General features: G+C 45.3%; 1 protein-coding gene across 1 annotated transcript in view; it reads right to left on the bottom strand.

Moving 5' to 3' along the window:
• PRKG1 (protein kinase, cGMP-dependent, type I) overlaps positions 1 to 13,135 on the bottom strand; it is a 367,703-nt gene that overhangs the window by 64,327 nt on the left and 290,241 nt on the right. The window contains exon 8 of the mRNA XM_017832653.1: positions 3,219 to 3,284. Within this exon, the coding sequence (XP_017688142.1) occupies positions 3,219 to 3,284 (66 nt within the window). The remainder of the gene's footprint in view (positions 1 to 3,218; positions 3,285 to 13,135) is intronic.

Here is a 13,135-nt window from a genome sequence, read left to right as displayed (position 1 = left end):
GCACCAACATGGTGAGAGTCTGGTAATTAAAGACTATTTCACTTTCCTCCTGATACTTCCTTCTCCCACTGCTTCACCCCTGGAACCATTTTAGACCTATTTTAAATTTCAGAGATGCTTTTTAGAGGAAACATTTCCTCTTTCCATGCTCAAGCAGTGTCCCATCTCCAACTCAGCTCTCCCAGAGCTCTCTTGGCAGCCTGGCCCATCCTTGGGAAGAAACTTTCCCACACTATTTACTCTCAAACTACAAACCCTCCAGCCACTAAACCAGCCCTAAAATTGCTCATAAAATTCCCAGATCCAGAGAGCAGCCTTATGTCTCTCCTAGGAACAACTTGCTGTGACACCAAGGTGTGATTGTGCATGAGCTGGAATTTTGGATGTCTTGGGAAGACTTTTACAAGGAAGTTGGAAGAGCTTCCCTTGCTGCCAAGGTGATGCTGGTGGGTAACAAGAACCCCAGTCAGTGAGACTGAAACACTCCAGTTTCTCAGGAAGGAAATGGTATTTTCCCATCATTTGTGTTTTGAAATGGCAACATCACTGTTGCTGAGACATTTCAGAGCAGGACACCCACAGAGCATGAAAATTGCTGTCAGTAGTTACATCTGACTAAGCAAAGAGCTTGGCTTGGAATAGAAAATATTTGGCAGCCTTAATGACACCACCCCTCAGCATGAGCATCTCTCATGACCACAATAACCCAAACTGGGTAATATTTGGTGTATCTGGACAGAAAGAAATGATATTTTTCCTCATCAACAGAATTTCCCAGCTTTTCTCCACATTAAAATTTGCTCCTACAGTTATTCCCATGCCTATAAAAGAACAGCCCAAGAGAAAAACTATGACAAGAAATTCAGCACTGGGCAGGACACAGGACAACCTTCCCTGAATGATAAAGAGTGCTATAAATAGCATCAATTTTCTTGTCCTATAAATAAGATTCTTATAAATACTCTGCTACTAATTGCAGAGTGTTACTAGAATCTCTGGTGTAGATTAACTACAGCTTCATCAGGTTGAATTTCACTTGTGCTTCCTCACTATTTCAAGGGCATTATACTCTGAGGAGAAGGCACAGGAGACAAGCAATAAAACTCTTTGTAACATGATCAGGAATGAGTGACTCTGCAATGATTAGTTATGGGGTTTTTTTTAAATGCTTACAGTGCAAACCAAAAATACCTGTTGCAAAATGGTAAAAAAAAAGAGGGCACAAAATTCTTGTTGCTTTGTATTTCTCTGAATTAACGCTTGCTAAATTATCTAATTAATAAAAATATAAACATTCTTAAAAGAATTTCTTGCTAAGTAATCTAATGAATAATAATTCTTCTTCTCTTTGCCCCAAAAACCAAGAAGGGAATGAAGTGAGTGTTTGATCCACCAGGTTCCCTCGGTTGTGTACGTGAAAGAACCTCCCTGGTGTTCCCCACCTGTGCTCAATGGAGAGACCATATTTCTTTTTAATCCATAATAAATTAACACATCAGAAGGATCAGGATTTCCGAGGTATTATTCCCAAACTCAACCTTTGCAGAACACCAGATTTCTAGAAATGGAGGAGTGTGAGATAGTTGGGTACAAAGCACTTGTGTCAAAGTGGGATTGAGGGTGTGGAGATCATCCCTCCGAGGTACTTGAGCAGGGAATTGTGTCTCTCCAGAAGACAGGAAGGGCTCCAGAGGTCCCTTCTGACCTCTGACAGCATCAACATGTCCTGCATCAACATGGTGTGCCCAGGGAACACAGGGACAAAGCAACACTTTGTGATATTTCATAGAATCATGGAATGTCCTGAGCTGGAAGGGACACACAGGGATCATCCAGCCCAGCTCCTGGCCCTGCACAGACACCCCAGCAATCCCACCCTGTCCCTGAGGGTGTTGTCAAATGCTCCTGGAGCTCTGGCAGCCTTGGGGCTGTGCCCACTGCCCTGGGGAGCCTGGTCAGTGCCAACCACCCTCTGGGGGAAGAACCTTTCCCTGAGATCCAACCTGACCCTGCCCTGGCACAGCTCCAGCCATTCCCTGGGTGCTGTCCCTGGTCACAGAGCAGAGATGGAGCTGCCCCTCAGGAGGAGCTGCAGCCCCCAGTGAGCTCTGCCCTCAGTCTCCTCCAGCTGAACACACCAAGTGCCCTCAGCTGCTCCTCCCATGGCTTCCCTTCCAGGCCCTTCCCCATCCCCGCATCCCTCCTTTGGATGCTCTCCAACAGCTTTAGATCTTTCTTATGTTATGGTGCCCAAACTGCCCCCAGGACTCGAGGGGAGGTGCCTCAGTGCAGAGGGGGACAATCCCCTCCCTTGACCCTCAGTGCTGTCCCACACCCCACTGAAAGCTCCCAGCACACAGGGAGGTCCTACACATTTCAAAAATCCAGTGGATTTATTTTCCTTTCAAACAGTGGCAAAGTTTTCCTGTTTTCCCAAGGCTTTTGACTCCATCCTGCAGGTCCCGTTGGGTTCCTGCCCTGGGGAAGTCAATCCCTGTTCATTCCATTTGCCTCTCTCTTGCTTTCACAGATTGACACCACATTCCCTTGGAAAGATTCCCATGGAAGAGAAACCTTTTGATGGTTTATACCAACACTTCACCGCCCTCACAACTGGAAAACCACTGCAGGAGTCACACTGAATTTCTGTGTCATGCTCATTGCTTTTAATCGCATTCCCAACAACTGTAGGAGCAGTTGAATTCACAGCACTGGATCATCCAGGCATGTTTTTTTCTGGAATAACCCCCCCTAATTCCCTCAAGCTCCCTAGACAAGATATTATTTTACTCTTCTCATCTCCTCTGTGTCCTTGGAGCCACAGAGCTCCAAGCAGGGCCGTGTCCTTCACCCAAGGACTCCCCGCCCCACACGGGCTGGAGTAACATCATCTTGCTCTAATATTTGCCAGGATGAACTCACGCTGTGTTCCACTGCACCAGCTCCGTTTCCACAGGAATTCCATTCCCCAGTTACTTCCATTTTGTGTCTGCCCTTCTTCATTGTCAGTGTTTGCCACTACTGAGCTGATTCAGAGGCGCCTTCCCTCTGAATATCTGGAATATTGGAGACATCCCCCTTGAAGTATCAAGACACACTGGGACTGCATCACTCAAAATTAAATGGCCTCTCTGGAGAAAACCATCAAAGGCTCTCCAAAGCTCTGGAAAAGGTGCAAATTGGAGGCAAAGCCCAAGGCAGGGGAGGGATGTACTTACTCTCTGTCTATGACCAGACACGTCACCGCTTCGGCCGCAATGACATTGGCTGTTCTGACGTCCTCCCTGCAAGGAAAAACACATTTCTTGAGCCAGTTGCATTATTTCCACGACAATCTTTTGATTTCCAGACATCCAGGATCCTTCAAGCCCTTCAGAAAAATACATTTCTGGGAGGCACAATTTGCCCTGATGTTTTCATCGCCCACCCAGGCTTCAAGCAGGTAAAAGCTACAAATTACACATATAATAAAACACCAATTTAATTGATTTTAATCCGGCTGATTCGCTGTTCCATCAGGGTTCAAGAGATGCATTTTCTGTGTTGGGGAGGGAAATGCACAGGATTCATTTCATCCCAGTTCACTCCCACCTTTCCAGGTATGAAGGGTAAGTGGATCACAGGCAAAAGAGACCTCTCCTTCTAAACACCCCTAATTCGTTTAGACTGTGCATTTCCACTGAGGCAGAAAATGAGATTTAAAGGTGCTGTTAGAAGTAAAAATGTCCTCATTTAAAGACTGGAGGTATTAAAGCAGTAAAAAAGGGTGATGCATGTGCACTCATCTCTCCCTTTAAAGTAATCATTAATTAACTTTAATTGCCTTTGAGATGTCTTTATGTCAATACCTTTAAAACAGAGCAAGCAGAAACACAAATGACAGAAACATTAATATTCAAATGCTGACTTTGAGTCTATTTGCACTGAAATTAAGTGTGTATTAGTGCTAATTTACCCCACTGATAAATGAAATTATGGTAATTGATAGCAAGGAGAAAGAAGGAGCTGAATAGCAGTAGATAATTATCTCTATTAACTTCTAAAACTTTGGTAAATATAGAGAGGGTAAGGAATTATGGTATTTAATATCCCCTTAAGTTGCTGTAGCCAACTTTCACTGGAACATTGATCCATTAAAATGACTGCAACCTTTCTGGGTGTTCCGTAATTCCAGTTAAAACTTAACATATCTATCCCATTATCTCAGATGAATTTCTGTCACAAAAAAATAGTTCATCCCTTTATAGTTCTGGATTAAAGGCATGATGATGGTCACTATATTATATTTAGATGATTATAGAAGGGGAAAATGCACTACAGTTGGTGGCTTCATCAAACATTTTAAATAAACCTTGAAACTGGAGATTCCAACACACAAGGGACTGTTGTGGGGTTTGCTATTCTGCACTTGATACATCCTTTTAATCAGCATGGAATCGATCTTTGGTACCTCCAAAGTCCTCTTTTACCACCTTCTGTACCAACCTTGAACCTTCTGGTGAAACACAAGCCAAGCTCAGACCTCCCAACACCTCCCAGTGCTCCAACACATCCCAACGCTCCAACTCCTCCCAAGGCTCCAACTCCTCCCGGTGCTCCCAACACCTCCCAAGGCTCCCAAGTCCTCCCAACACCTCCCAGTGCTCCCAACACCTCCCCATGCTCCCAACACCTCCCCAAACCTCCCAGTGCTCCCAACACCTCCCAGGACTTCAACACCTCCTGAGGCTCCAACTCCTCCCAACGCTCCAACTGCTCTCAACATTCCAACACCTCCCAATGCTCCAACACCTCCCAAGGCTCCAACTGCTCCCAACGCTCAAACACCTCCCAGTGCTCCAGCTGCTCCCAAGGCTCCAACACCTTCCAGTGCTCCCAACACCTCCCAAGGTTCCAAATCCCCCTGGTGCTCCAACACCTTCCAACGCTCCAACTGCTCCCAACATTCCAACACCTCTCAAGGCTCAAACACCTCCCAAGGCTCCAACTCCTCCCAATGCTCCCAACACCTCCCAAGCCTCCAACACCTCCCAAGGTTCCAACTCCTCCCAGTGCTCCAATACCTCTCAGCGCTCCCACTGCTTCCAACATTCCAACACCTCCCAAAGGCTCCAATACCTCCCAAGGCTCCAACACCTCCCAGCACTCCCAACACCTCCCAGTGCTCCCAACACCTCCCAAAACTTCCCAGTGCTCCCAACACCTCCCAGTGTTCCCAACACCTCCCAAAACTTCCCAGTGCTCCCAACACCTCCCAAAACTTCCCGGTGCTCCCAACACCTCCCAAAACTTCCCGGTGCTCCCAACACCTCATGCAGCCTCAGGCCCAGGGCCCCAACAGGCCCAGGGCCACCACCCCACCAACCAACCCCTGCTGCCCTCCAGCCACACAACCTGCCAACCCACGTTCAAAAAGGGAATTAATTTACAGGATTAAACACAACAGGAGACCACTGGAAGCGCAGAATTCCAGGGCATTAGAGGCAAAAATAAACACTAGCAGTGCAAGGCATTGAGTGAAAATGTAATTACTAGCAGGTGCATGGCATTAAATGAGACAACTAATTCCTACAAGTGCTCAGCATCAAGTGCAAGAGTAACTAGTGCAAGTGCACAGCATTAAATGTAGGAGTAATTACTACCACTAATCACTACCAGAGATGAAAAAGTAGCTACTACATGGCATGAAATACAACAAGTAATTACTCAAACTGCACGGCATTCAGTGCAGAAGTTACTGCTGCAAGTGCATGACATTAAATGCAACAAGTAATTACTACAAGTTCACGACATTAAAGGCAAGAGTAATTACTACCACTGAACAGCATTAAATGTAAAATAACTACTACAAGAGCATGGCATGAAATGCAACAATAATTACTAGTGAGTACATGCAAAAAGGAATTACTACAAGTGCACAGCATTAAATGCAGAAGTTACTACTAGCACTGCTGACTACCAGTGCACAGTATTAAATACAAAAGGAATTACTAGTGAGGACGTGGCATTACATGCAGAAGTGTAAGTGGACAGCATTAAAGGCAAAAGTAATTACTCCCAGTAAGTACTCCAAGTGCACAGCATCAAATGAAAAAGTAATTACTACCATTAGTTACTATCAGTGCACAGCATTAAAGGAGAGAGTAATTACTAGTGAGTGCATGGCATTAAATGCAACAAGTGCAAAGAGTGAAGTGCAAAACTAACTACTATGAGTGCACAGCATTAAAGGCAAAAGTAACTACTACAGGTACATGGCATTAACTGCAAAAGTAAATACTATTTACTACAAATAATTACTACAAGTGCACAGCATGAAATGCAGAACTTACTACTAGTAAGCATTAAAAGCAAAATTAACTACTACATTAAATACAGAAGTTACTACTAATAAGTGCATGGCACTAAATGCAACGAGTAACTACTACCAGTACCCACTACCAGGACACAGAATTAAATGAGAAAGCAATTCCTAGCAAATCACAGCCTAAAATGCAACAGGTAATTACTGCAAGAGCACGGCACTAAATACAACAAGGAGTTACTTTAGGAGCACAGCACCGAACGCACAAGCAGCTCCTAGAAGGGCACTGTGTTAAATCCAGCCATTAATTAGCCATTAAAAATGTATTAATTACTAGCAGTGCCACCACCACCACCCTGGCACTGACTCGGACACTCCCCGGCCTTCGTCGTCGTCGCTGCTCCCCGAGAAGCCGCGCTCGTCGTCAGCGGAATCGCCGTCGCTCTCGGAATACTCCATGGCTCCTGCCTGCCTCCACCTTTTCCCTGGACACAGGCCTGCTTCCCCCCAGCCTGTTACTATATTTTGCCCTCTGGTATTTTGCAGCTCCTCCAGCCTCACGCTTGGGCACCTGGAGAAAGGTCACAGCTGCTGCCACCGCGGGGGTTTCTCGGGGAAATCCAAGAGGAGGGGATTTGGGAGCTGTCCTGAAGAGCTCCATGGCTGGACACAAGTGGGCTCGTGCCCAAAGTGCATCAGGAGGCCTTGTTTCAGCTCCTTAAGCCCGTGTGGAATGAGGTGGCAGCGATCCCCACGTTCCTAAAGCTCTTGCAAAGCGTGCCGTGACACCGCTGGGAACACGAGCCCATCACGGGGTGACCCTGGGGATGGGGCTCCGTGGTCCTGGAGGGTCCCTTCCAGCTCGGCACATTCTGGGATTACTGAAGAGGTGAACTGCATGGATCTGTTGAGCCCTCAACAACTTCGGGTCATACATCAGCCTCTGTTCCCTGGTTTGGCTTCAGGTTGTCATAATTTGCCTTAAATTTATTTGAGATGCTTCCCAATGTTTTGGGATGTTTTAACCTTCCTACATCCCCAAACTGATGGAGTCCTGCTCCAACACCAGCTCCCAGAGCTCCTACTGCACCTAATCCCTTAAGAATACTGATACAATTCTTCAATTAAAGGGAAACTGCATTTGGATGGTTTAATTTAACACTATCTCACCATATTTGCTTGAAACTTGCTGGTTCTGGGGATCCAGTCCCTCCAGTGCAGCCTCCTGACCTCCTCCAGCCTCTTGGGCTCATCTCCTGACTGGCATTTTGTCAGTCAAAGTGGACTTTCAGAGACATTTTTAGGTCTCCAGGTAGGCCAATCCCTCTCTTTAAAGGCCAGAAGAAAACCAAATTTTACTACCACTCCTCACAATACCCAATAAAGAGAATTTTTATGTCCCACCTGAAAGCCACGGTGTAATCAGAAAATACCCAATTAACTCAAAAGGGAAATAGAGATGCTGAGGTCTGAGCTATTACAGATAAATTCAAGTTAATGACTGATTTTTTCCCATTTTTTTTCTCCTTTCACTTATTTCCGACATGTCCTAAATACTTTCAATCAACCTTATTAAAAACACTGTACCAAGATCAAGTGTGCGGTGCTGGAAAGTGATAAAATTCATTAAGGAAATGGAATATCAGCCAACCAGGAACCTCTGGAGAGTCTTCCTGGGGTGTATTTATAAAACTCGCCAGGGAAGACCTAATTTCTTATTTCTTTTCTTTGAAAACCTTCATTAACACCCTTTTAAACGAGCTAAACTTTCATTAAGCCCCAGAAGATGTGAGATTTCTACCGTGAACCTCTCCCAGGTTCTGCAGAGCAACCACCAAGGACCAGCCACTGCCCCGTCTCTTGGTGGCCTATAAAAATCTGCTACTGGAATTAATAAACACGGCTTCCATAAATTTGAAGGTGAAACCAAGAAAATGTGCCATTTGAAAAAAGCTCCAGTTGAAAATAAAACCTCTGAAAATCCCCCCAGGCATTAAAATCTCCCCTTCCCTAAAGGGAATGAACTCCAACAGGAGAGGTTTTCCTCCGAGGTATCCCAGTTGGAAGACACATATCAAAAATCCTGGGTGATTTAGGCTCTGTTGGGCATTGAGAGACCAACATTTCAGCTTGTTCAGACAAAAAATGCTTTAGAAATCCGATTTTACAAGCTTTTTTTTCAATATAAGCAAACTGTACAACCCTCCAAATAGGCTAGAAAACGTCCCAGTTCCCTCTAATCACTTGTTTTATGCCTTGTGAGCAGATTATTAGCACTTACTGACTGTTTCTAACATATATTTCTATTCCCAGTGGCTCCCAGCTGAAAGGCTTAAGCCCTGCCAGGGAGTGCCCAACAAGATTTCCACAGGAAAAAAAAAGAAAAAAAAAAAAAGAAAAAAGAGCCCTTTCTGAAAGTCTGCTTTAATATTGATGAATTTAAAGACTCAGAGGTAGTGAACAAGCTTTTGAAGACTCTGTTGGTCAACAAAAAACCTGTCCTGTCCTCACTGTGCTGACACCTCTAAAAGCAAATTAAAGTCCCAAGCTGGACCTCAAAATTCCCCCAGTGAGTGATGAAGTGCTGGGATCTTCCAGGATGTCCCGTGAAGTCTGATAATGATTTTCTGTTTCCCTTAGGGAAGAGAAACCCTTGAAGGGCTTCTCCTTTCCACCTCTGGAATGATGGAATATCAAGGGCAGTTCAGGCTTGGAGCAACCTGGGCTGGTGGGAGGTGTCCCTGCCCAGGCAGGGGGTGGGACTGGATGGGCTTTGAGGTCCCTTCCAACCCAAAACAGGGTGTGATTCTCTGATTAGAAGGAGAAAAATGCTTGAATGTACCGTGTGATCCCTGGCCCTGCAGCCAGGAGATACTACACAGGACATGGCTGGTGTTAATTTGATCAGATTATAGAGGCTGCTGCTGAATTAACATTAATTCACATTATCATGCTGATATCAATAGGTGCAACAGGGATAAATTGTGCCAAACCCCAGCATTAATTAAAGCAGAAGCACTGTCAGATGTCACAGAATATTAAAGCCACTCCTGGCACAGGGGAAGTGAAGGGGGAGATGCAGAGGGCAAAAAGGATTGATGGCACAGAGATGTATTAAAAATGGGTATAAAAGCAGCCCCTGGGAGCCACCTTCACATTCTGTCTGTGATCAGACACGGCCAGTGACTCAGGAAGCACAGAGGGGTTGTGTCAGCTGAGAACTATTCCAAGAAGAGAAGGGTCCACACCCTCAACAGCTGATAAAAAGTCTGACTGGCACAAACTGGCACCAGAGTGGCATCTCTTGACAGGCAGCACAAGGATTTTATCCTTGCTGAGAGGTACAGTGGGTAACTCCTGGAGTTGTGGCAATAATAGCACAGGATCACAGAATATTCCGGGCTGGGAGGGACCAACAAGGGTCACTGAGTCCAACCCTGAAAGCAAAGAGCCCACATGGGGATCAAATCCATGAGCTGGGGGGGTTTATCTCCATGTTCCAGCCAGCTGAGCTCATCTCAGACAAAGGGTCCCACAGGAAAGAGTCATGGTATTCATACATTTATATAAATATATAATATACATATAATATAAATGTTAACTCTTCGTTAGCGTTATTATACAATTCTGGTAGATTCTCACCCCTACTTAATCCATAAAACAGCAAACTCCTGGGGAAACAATCCAAATTTAACCCACAAGAGCTTCCCCTGAGTGGTAAGTTAGCAATTCACCATTATTTATGGAAACTGCTTCACAGTCAAATCAAACTGGGATCTGAGAGCTAAAGTAACACAATTCAAGTCTTACACTTGAATAATATCAACGCTGTGCTTGGGCAAAAGCCACCTGCAAGGGATGCCGTGGTCACAGCTACCTCTCAGAAGAGGCTGAGGACACAAAAATAGCAGTAAATGTATTTTTTGGGTGAGTCAAGCAATGCATGAGGAGCTTGAGTGAGGTGTGTTAGATTAAACAGGCAGCAATTACCCTCAGCACTGCCAGAACTGATTATGCTCCAGCACCACTAATATATTTACTTCATAAACCCCCAAACCCAGTTACACAAGGTCTGGAGAGCACTATAACACAGCCTTGGAAAATTGAGCCAAAAATCCATTTACTGCAGCCCAAGGAGAAGCTAAAAACCTTGGAAAAGCCAAAGGAGGTTTCCCACTCCACGTCCACTGAGCAGGGAAAGTCCTCTCCAAGCAGCATTTCCAGCCTCTTCCCTCAGCAACCACAGTATGAAATAAATCACAACTTAAAACAGGTACGACCCCAAAGCTGCTGATCCTCCAGGCTGTCCTACCTCTGCAGATTTTAAAATCCCTCCAGACCTGGATTTATGGAAAACCACGGAGGGGCTGAGGAGTATTTCACTGCCCTCCCCGTGGAGAGGCAGCTGTGCAGCCTTCATTTGCATGTGTTTTATATTCATGAGCTCCATGCTAATCACTGCAGATGTGGGGGTTATCTGTTTCTCCAACTCTTTTCCAGCAGGAAAGGATTGGCCATGTCTGGAAGTGGAGCTGCACTAGAGACACAAGTGGTGCTTTGTGGCTGGTGCTGATGCTCCACTTGTTCCAGCGAATTCCTGCTCAGATCCCATAAAAGCAGAGGACACCTAAACACTCACCAACACCCAGAAACAATGAGGTTTGTGGTTTTTTTACATCTGACATTAACTCAAGTGTGGCTGCCTTTGCCTTCAGGAAATATCCTGAACCCCAGCTGGTTTGGGAGTTTTTTGTGTGTCTGTAAAAACCTGAATTTCCGTGTTAGAACAGCAACTACACCATAAATTAAGTTATTCTGATTCTCTCTAATTGAGGGGAGAGAGATTGGCCTTTAAATGTTCCCTTTTACCATTCCTCTTGGTGCTAAAGGGTTGGTACAGCTGGGGTGGAAAAATTCCATGCTTTTCCAAGATAAAGCCTTGAATTTAATACTGGGATCACTTCCTCTCTCTGTAAGGGTGATGCCACTTCCAACCCTGTGTTCAAGCCCAGAGACTGAGACCTGCTGTGGTTCCCTTGTCCAAAAACAGGGTTCCCCTACATGTGGTGCTTTCCTTCAAGTCTTTGCCATGAATTTGAAAGCAAAGGACAACTAAAGATTCTATAACACTCATGGCTTGAGGGACACGTCCCGTTTCAGGACCCAGACTGACCTGAGCTTGAGGATGGAGGTAATGAGGCCCCCAAGTCCAAACCCACTTTCTTTTTGAAGCTTTGATTACCTTTTATCTGTAATAATTTCTATAACTTGCATCTTGGCGTGAAGTTGCATGAGGGTGAGGTGTAAGAGCCCCCTGCCTATTCTTGACTTAGCAAAAAGAAAATTAATAATCAAGGTTTTCCTTGACCAAACCAACCAAAATCTCGTGGTTACTCGGCCTGACCCCACTTCAGCCCCAAGGGAGTTCAGTGAGGAAAACAAAAGCTGGTTCTGCTTGGAGCAGAAGGAACCAGCAGCTCTGTGCTCCTGTGATGAGGACAAGACTTGCTGTATTTATAGAATCACAGGATTATTTTTGCTGGAAAAGCCCTGTAAGGCCACCAAGTCCAACCACGAACCCAGCACTGAACTAACCCATGCCCCCCAAGCACCACGTCTTTTGGAAAACATCACTTGAATTATTACACCAAACATCTGGTTCCCAAAGTTTAAAGGCAAAAGATAAGATTATGAGTAAATTCATCGAAATGAACTCTGAGAAACACGTCCTTGGAACAGGAATAACCCCTCGGACTTCTATCTGACAACACTGACTGCTAGAAGTATAAGCTGATAAAACTGACTTTTTTAAATTAAAAAAAAAAAAACTTTTAAATTAAGTTTTATGATGTCTGAGAGAACTCCAACCAGCAGCTCTTCTCCTGTCCAAGGAGTCAAAATGACAGGGAAAGAAATGCCTTTGTTTCCGGTCCTGGTGGGGGTGACACTTGTGTGACCTCCAGGAAAGGATGGGAGGACAGTGGCAGTGTTTGGAGGGCAGTCAGGGTTGTCTGCCAGCAGATTCCCAGGAGGAAGGGATGGATCCTCATTCCTGGCCTCACCTCTTACCATGTTGGTGAATTGCTCATGCTTGGAACATCCCAAAAAAAGGGATTTTATGGCAGCAAAAGTCACTGGCCTCAACAGCCCCTCTATTTTACCGTGGAACAGCCCATCTTCTGCTGGGTGAACATGTTCCACCCTGCCATCGTGGGTTTTACTGCTCTGAGGACTAGTTTTATAAGATTTTATAGGAGTTTTAGATGAGGTTCATATGAGTTTTATGTGCCGAATGCCAGAAAACCGCAGTGAAATTCAGAGTCAGCGCCGGGGAATGCACAGTAAAAACCCAAGCAATTATTATGCCCATAATTTCAAACCATGACGACCCTCCAAGAAACCTTCTCCTTCTTTTATGACTTCTATCAGCCAAGCTGATATTTAAGAACAAACTGGGATGAACCCCAATATCGTGTTTGAGGATGAGGCTGTTTAGTAACACAGGGAAGAGCAGCAGGACCTGCAGCACTAAGGAAGAGCAGCTGCAAATTTGTTCTTCCCCCACACACCCAGAGTGCAAAGCTCTTCACCAGTTAAGGGGGGCAATGCCCTGTGGAAATCTGAGAAGGGGTTAAAAGAAGAAGAAGAATAGGAGTCAAAGCTTAGATAAAAAATATATGGAAAAAAATGCGTTATATATGGAATAAATCCTTCCCTGTGAGGGTGGGGAGGCCCTGGCCCAGGTTGCCCAGAGAAGCTGTGGCTGCCCCTGGATCCCTGGAAATGTCCAAGGCCAGGTTGGATGGGGCTTGGAGCAACCTGGGCTAGTGG

The sequence above is a fragment of the Lepidothrix coronata genome, unplaced genomic scaffold (assembly GCF_001604755.1).
Source record: "Lepidothrix coronata isolate B3197 unplaced genomic scaffold, Lepidothrix_coronata-1.0 Scaffold204, whole genome shotgun sequence".
NCBI classification, from domain to species: domain Eukaryota; kingdom Metazoa; phylum Chordata; class Aves; order Passeriformes; family Pipridae; genus Lepidothrix; species Lepidothrix coronata.
This window is presented reverse-complemented; position numbering and strand designations above follow the sequence as displayed.